Source organism: Corvus brachyrhynchos, unplaced genomic scaffold (genome assembly GCF_000691975.1).
Source record: "Corvus brachyrhynchos isolate BGI_N302 unplaced genomic scaffold, ASM69197v1 scaffold843, whole genome shotgun sequence".
Lineage (NCBI taxonomy): Eukaryota > Metazoa > Chordata > Aves > Passeriformes > Corvidae > Corvus > Corvus brachyrhynchos.
Window position 1 is genome coordinate 44,701 of NW_008237262.1, and position 7,275 is coordinate 51,975.

A 7,275-nucleotide genomic window follows, 5' to 3' on the forward strand; every position below is an offset into this window, starting at 1 on the left:
GTGCCCGGCCCCGCTGCAGCCCTGCGGCGCCTTCCCAAGGGCCCCGGCCCCGCAGCACAGTGAGGGGAGAGCCGGTACCCACTTCCCCCCGTAGCTGTGGGACGGGGAGAGAGGCACAGACACCCCCGGCATGTGCAGGGGGTGAAAGCGGCGCTGGGCTGGAATGGTTTGTGTTGAAAGGGACCTTAAGGATCATCCAGTGTCACCCCCTGCCATGGGCAGGGGCACCTCCCACTGTTCCAGGCTGCTCCCAGCCCCAATGTCCAACCTGGCCTTGGGCACTGCCAGGGATCCAGGGGCAGCCACAGCTGCTCTGGGCACCCTGTGCCAGGGCCTGCCCACCCTCCCAGCCAGCAATTCCTTCCCAATATCCCATCTCTGTTTCAGTTTAAAGCCATTCCCTGTGTCCTGTCCCTCCATGCCTTGTCCCCAGTCCCTCTCCAGCTCTCCTGGAGCCCCTTTAGGCCCTGGAAGGGCTCTGAGCTCTTCCTGGAACCTTCCCTTCTCTCCCAGCCTGGCTCCAAAGCAGAGGGGCTCCAGCCCTCGGAGCAGCCCCGTGGCCTCTTCTGGACTCCCTTCAACATGTCCCTGCCCTTCCTGTGCTGGGGCCCTGTGGACACCTGGCCCCAAGGAGCTGATGTGCTGCTGTGTCCCAAACTCCCGTAACAAGCACGTTAGAACGGGCTGTGGTTGGAGAAGGGAGGCACACAGGTGAGGCAGCACCTTCCTGGGGCCTCTTCCCTGTTCTGCTCCACGGAGATAAGGGCAATGGGAAAAATCATCGTGGGAATGGGGTCGGGAAGTGGGCACGGAGTGTCAACCAAGCACTGATCCAGGAGAGGTGGATGAAGACGCCCAAAGCCCCTTTCCAGAAAGATCTGGGAGAAGGGACTGTTCGTCCTCACTCATTTACATGAAAAGGGAGAAACCTGATTCCAGGGTGGGGAGAACTGACCTGTGAAAAGGTGCCCTCAGGACTGGATCAGTGCTGGAGTCAGGATTGGTGATCTCCTTCCCTCTCCCATCTGATCTCCCTCTCTCTTCCCTCTTTTCTTTTATCCTTTTATTTCCCTTACTACCAGAAGATAAGGGCAAAAATACCAATTTCCCTGCTGAGTGCTTAATTTACTAATTAAGCTCTGTGAGCTTTCTTTGGACCCTCTGATCCTTGTTCATTTTTGACCACGGACATCTACAAACCTTGGGATCTTCCTCCTCTTCGGAGCAGGATGCAGCAGGATCCCTGGATGGTTTATTCCCTGTTCCAAAGATCTCCTCACTGACTGACAGCTAACACCCCTGAGACTCTCCTCTGGTATGATGGAGGAGCCCTTGGCACACCCCAAACTTCCATTTTTTGCGGATTATTTGCTGTGTGCTGGATAACCTTTGGAGCTCAGGATCCCTCATGGATACACAAATGAACGAAGCTCGTGTCTGTGTGTGCACAGCAGGGGTAAATGAAACGTAAATCTGCATATTCAGGGGCCATTACACTGATTTTAAAGCTTTTTTTTCCTTTTCAGATCGGGGATTTGGAGCAGCTGGGAAAAACCTGTGGGAAGTTCAGCCCCGCGTTTCACTCGGTCACCTCAGCTCTTCCTCTTCGCCAAAACCTCAAAACCATGGGGTTTTTCGGAGAAGTTTAGGCCCGTTTGGGACTGAGGTTGATTAGGAACTCCCTAAACGTTCCTCCCAGTGTGGTTTTTGGGGTTTTTCCCCCGCTCCTGGTGCTTGACAATGGTTTATTGTGCGGCCCTGAACTGCCAGAACGGCACGAACGGAGCCTACAAGAACAGCTCCGTCACTTTTTATGGATTCCCCCTACAAAACGAACCCCTCTTGAGGCAGTGGATCCAAAACATGGGCCGGGACATGGAGACCCCCTCCAAATACCAGCGCCTGTGCTCGGAGCATTTCGAGGAGAGCTCCTTCGAGACGGATCCTTTGAAAAGCCACAAGAGCCGGCGCCTGCTGAAGGAAGCTGTTCCCAACAAATTCATCCTGGGGGAAGATGGGAGCTGGCTCGTGGGCACCCCCCAGGGTTTCTGCGGCGTGGGGAGGAACAAAACCCGAAAACGGATCTGGAATCCCAAGCGCTGGAGGGTAATTGAGGGGTTGGAGAGTGGGAATAAATGAGATTAAAGGGAGATTTGCCTGTAAAGCCTTGGAAGCAGCTTGGAAAAATATCCCTTCGAGGGTTTGATTAATAATAATAATATTGTTATTCCCTAATAATAAGCTTTCATTACGAGGGAGGAGCTTTTCCAGCCAGCTTGACAGATCATGGCACTGCCCCAGGTTTTATTTAAAACACTGAATTATTTTCTTTCTCATTGAAGGAAGAGCTACATTCCCTGGGGGGGCTGGGCATGGATGCTGACCATGGATATCTTTTTTTATGACTAATTTCTGACCCAGCTGTTGGAACAAATCATTGTTCTGGCTGAGTCACATCATTTCAGAGCCTTTTCTCTCCTTCTGGATTAACAGTAGAAGGTTCTTATGTAAAATCCTTCATTAATATGCTGCTTACACATAGCACAGACATCGCTGGGAGCAGCTGGGAGGTGCCACGTGTTTAAACTGTTGGGATAAGAGGGTTTTCAGGGATTCACAGCTCCCCTGACTGTGGCACATTTTGATTTTTAGGCCCCTGGGATGTTTCCTCAGTGGCCACGACTGGAGGATTGGCAGAATGAGTTTTATAAGCAACTTCTAAAGGAGAAATACGGATCTTTGATCACACTGGGAAGAGGTCAGTGTTCCCTCTCCAAAGGGACACGTGCTGGGTCTGGCCTGGCTCTTGTCTCTCCTCAAATCCCTGGATTTTTAGACAATTCATCTTTAAGTGCTTGTGAATCTTTGTGAGGGACAAGAAGCTCCACAATTTTCCTTTAAGAGGTTGTAGGAGAGTTTAGGATCCCAGGGAATGCACCTGCCAACAGAAACAAGGAACAAGGAGTGGAAAAGGTTGGGATCCAGGAGCTGCAGTGGCACACGGGATCATTAATCCTGTACCCTCATTAATTACAGTGAAGTTGTGTTTTCCTCATCCCCAGACCCTGATGTATGTTTGGCTTCAGGGTTCAATGAAGAGAATTGAACTATTTTGATGCAGAAATAGTTGAATTACTCGAGTGATGCCCAGAAAAGGAAGGGATCTCATTAATTAGCTTTAAATGCCCAACTATAGTTTGCTTGTAGTTACTGATATTTTAAATCTGAATCTGTGAGCCCTCCCTGGCTCCTCAGCATTCAGGTAATTCCTTGCATTGATTCCTAGAAGAACCTACTGCTGAAACTGGGGGCATTGCACAAGGGGAATTAGCTGGGGAAAAGACAGGACTGAGCCATAAAACCCAGCACCAGGCGGCTGAATTTGGGGTTAAGGCTCAAATCCCAGACCTTCCACTTTCCAGCATTTAATTTTCAATCTTCTGGGTGTAATTTCTGGAATATTTTGTAAAAGTTGGGACACAAATCCAGTTCACCTGCCTCCCAGCCATCCTTTTAGACACCGGGGCAGCTGCGTTTGCTGTTCTCTCCTCGTTGGATCTTTTCCTGGAATAACAGAGATGCTCTTTAGAGAGTGGGTGATGCAGGGATTTGCTGGAAAACCATCAGAGGGAAATATTAACAACCATCATTCCCATGTTCCTTCTGTTCCTTGTTCAGACCATGCTGTTCCCAAAAGCCACGTCCCGGCAGGAGGAGTGGTGCAGGTCAAGGAGCCGCAGGATTTGGTGGGAAGGAAAATTCCTGCCAGCCCCAGCACAGGTGTGTGGGAATTCACTGGCAGCATCTTGAGCTTGGTAGGATTGGAGGGAGGGGGGATCCCAGCTCATCCCTGCTTTTTTTTACCCAGAACTTGGGGGTTCTGTCCGGATGCAGTGAATCCGGAATTGTTCTTTGGAGGTTTGTGTTCTGTTACATCAGACACAGGACACGTTTGGAATCTCCTTGTTCCAGGCCACGATGGTGCCACGCTCAGCTCCCACCTGCAGGATGCAGGAGGCACCCAGCTGCACGGATCACCCTTGGGAGCATCCCAAGCCCCGCACTGCCACAGCTCGGAGCAGGGGGAAGCGTCGGGGAGCGGACACGACGCGCTGGGCCCTGCTGTGCCACCAGGGCCGGCCCGAGGAGGCGGCGGTGCCGTGGTTCATCTGCACGCAGTGCGGGAAGAGCTTTGCCCGCCACGCGTACCTGCTGCGGCACCAGCGCACCCACAGCGGGCAGCGGCCCCACGCCTGCGCCGAGTGCGGCCGCAGGTTCCTGGCGAAGCCCACCCTCAACAGCCACCTCAGGACGCATTTCCACATCATCCGCGTGCCAAAAGCCTTCCCGGGGTAGATCTTTCCAGCTGTCAAAATCCCTGCTCTGTGCAGAGGTGGGGGTTTATGGTCCTGTGTGGATTAGAGGGAAGCTTTGGGATAAGGCAGTTGTCCTAAACTGAGTCAAGTCCTGATTGGATTTGGTGCTGGGCTAATGGTCGTTGATTAGGAGCTGATTTTAATTAGTGGCTGGATAATTCCTGTCGTTCTTACCATGCTCCATCCAGCATCCAGGAGTTGGATAGAGCAGCGTTGGCTGTACCAAGAAGGGGCATTAAAAAAACCTGGTGCACCAACAGCACCAACATGCTGGAGAACATCCAGAGTAGCACAGAGAAACCCAGGAAGTTTTCAGGGATGAAAAGTGGAGAATTGGGAATGGGATTGTCCCCTGGTAATTGATGTTTGATGCAACCGATTCCGGGCTTTATTTCCCCCCTTCAGCTGCTCTCCCATGACTGCACCTGCAGAACAAACTCTATTTTTGGGTTCTATTTCTGTACTGACCCCCATCTATTTCCTGTGGGGCGAGATGCTGCTTTGGTGTCTGAAATTCTGGGGAAAAAAACCCATGGATCTATTCTTCCTGTGTGTGCAGTGTGCCGGTGATGTTCCTCTGGGGAGTGGAAATGCAGCGGGGAGAAGGTGAGAGGAGAGGAGGGAGGGCCTGTGGAGGCAGCACATGCAGATTTTGTGTTTTCTCCCCACGTGCTGGTGGTTTTCAGCATTTTTGATTATTCCAGTTGAGTGCCAAGAGGGAAAATGTGTTGCCTCCAGTTGGAGGGGTGTCCTCAGTCGCAGGCTCCAGCTGGAAGGAAGTCTCCGGGTGCAGCAGCCCCTGAGGAGCAGGAGAGAACCAGCTGGTGCTGTGCTGGAGTTCCAGGAGCTCTGAGCAGGACTGGGAAAATACACTTGGCCCTAAAGCATCCTGCCCATCCCAAGTACAGGAATAATGTCCCAAAAACCTTTTGCCATGGGCTTCTCATTGTTTCCTTCTCATAAGTGAAGTCCTGGGGTTGGCTTTGCTTTTATTCCTCATGGAATCCCAGGCTGGCTTGGATTGGAAGGGATGTTAAGGATCATCCCATTCCAAACCCCCTGCCATGGGCAGGGACACCTCCCACTGTCCCAGGCTGCTCCCAGCCCCAATGTCCAGCCTGGCCTTGGGCACTGCGACAGCCACAGCTGCTCTGGGAATTCTATCCCAGCCCATTCCCACCTTCACAGCCAGGAATTCCTTCCCAATATCCCACCCATCCGTGCCCTCTGGCAGTGGGAAGCCATTCCCTGTGTCCTGTCCCTCCATGCCCTGTCCCCAGTGCCTCTCCAGGTTGGGATGCTCCAATGTGGGATGTGGTTTCACAGCCTGGACATCCTGCACTGCTCCCAGCCCTTGGAGAGCCCCAGCAGGAGGGAATGTGTCCTCCTGGACTGGGATGCAACTCCATTCCCACAGAGAGGATGGTTCCTCTGTCTCCTGACCGCTGGATCCCATGGGATGCTCCAGGCCCCGGCACCCCTCACTCCTGAGGGGCAGAGCTGCTGTGCCAGACCCAGCTTTAACTCCCACTGCCACAAAGAGCAGGATCCTCAGCAGGTGCTGTCCTGGGGGATCAAAGCTTCTCCCAGGAGGACCTGACATTCCCAGGGAAATACCACGTGCATGGTAAGAGATGTTGGGAAAACGTTGGGAATAAACCAAGCAAACCCTGTCTGAGCTGGCAGTGGGTGAATCCATGGCTGAGATGAGACCTCAGTGGCTGAGGGAGCTGGGAAAGGGGCTCAGCCTGGAGCAAAGGAGGCTCCGGGGGGACCTTGTGGCTCTGCACAAGTCCCTGACAGGAGGGGGCAGCCGGGCTCTGCTCCCAGGGAACAGGGATGGGAAAATTGGAAATGGACTCAGATTTAGATTGGATATTGGAGAAAATGTCTCCATGAAAAAGGCTCGGCCATGGGGCAGGGCCTGGGGGGCTTGGGTGTCCCAGCTGGGCTGCAGGGGCCAGGGAGTGATGACATCCTGGAGGGAAATGGGTGCTCGGGCTCCCGTGATGCTGCTCAGCCCGTTAACCCTTCTTGTCCCACTGCCCTCCCTTCCCCCGGGGCTGGGGTCATCCCAGTCCGTGTCCAGCCCAGGGGAGCCCCCGCCGTGGTCCATCCATTGGATCCTGGAGCACCGAGGCACCGGAGGAGTTTTTCCGGGGATAATCCCAGGAAAGTGGGACCAGAACATTCCCCCTGGCACGAGCCCCAGCCCCTGGCACTGTTAGAGTGAAGGGTTCCAGGGTTGGGATGAGCACACGGGCTGGTGCCAAACCCAGAATGTCCCCCCACGAGGGTCTTCTGGCCAGGACGGGGGTCCTGGTGTAGGTGGTCATGTCCTCGCCCCCACGGCTCATGGCCCTCGGTGCCAGCAGGCGTGCCCCGGGGGGAAGGGGTGTCCCAGCACAGCAGAGCTGCGGCCCTGGCTGTGGCACGGACGTGGTGCGGGGTACCCCGGGGGCTTTGGGCTCTGGGCACCCCCAGGGCTGGGAGCTGGTGCTGATCCTGGAGCCAGGGCTTGGTGGTGATAGCGGGGCTGGTGGTGACCCCAGCGCCGGTGCCAGCACTGGGGGTGATGCGGGTGCCGGGCCTCGGTGCCGGTGCTGGTGCCGGTGCTGATGCCAATGCCGGTGCTGACACCGGTGCCCGTGCCAGCACTGATGCCCGCGCTGGTGCCAGCGCCAGTGCCAATGTCACTTATGCTCGTGCCACCATCGGTGCTGATGTCGCTGCAGAGACCGGTGCTGGGCACAGAGCCGATACCAATTCCCATGGTGGTGCCAGTGCCGCGGCTGCTGCCGGGGTCTCGGTGCTAGGGGTGGACGTGGCAGTGCCGGTGCCGGTGCACCGGTGCCACTGAGGGTGCCACTGCCGGTACCCGCGGGCCGCGTGGAGCCCC

General features: G+C 55.0%; 1 protein-coding gene and 1 long non-coding RNA gene across 2 annotated transcripts in view; both read left to right on the forward strand.

Moving 5' to 3' along the window:
- LOC103613075 (zinc finger protein 746) overlaps window positions 1-4,928 on the forward strand; it is a 20,910-nt gene extending 15,982 nt beyond the window's left edge. Inside the window, exons 11-13 of the mRNA XM_017730526.1 lie at window positions 1,852-2,106; window positions 3,679-3,780; window positions 3,973-4,928. Of these exons, the coding sequence (XP_017586015.1) occupies window positions 1,852-2,106; window positions 3,679-3,780; window positions 3,973-4,356 (741 nt within the window). The 3' untranslated portion in view covers window positions 4,357-4,928. The remainder of the gene's footprint in view (window positions 1-1,851; window positions 2,107-3,678; window positions 3,781-3,972) is intronic.
- LOC108445760 lies at window positions 473-2,757 on the forward strand. Its single transcript, XR_001860722.1, has 3 exons — window positions 473-711; window positions 1,527-2,106; window positions 2,653-2,757. It is a non-coding gene; the product is annotated as an uncharacterized LOC108445760 (long non-coding RNA).
- Window positions 4,929-7,275: the final 2,347 nt, after the last annotated feature.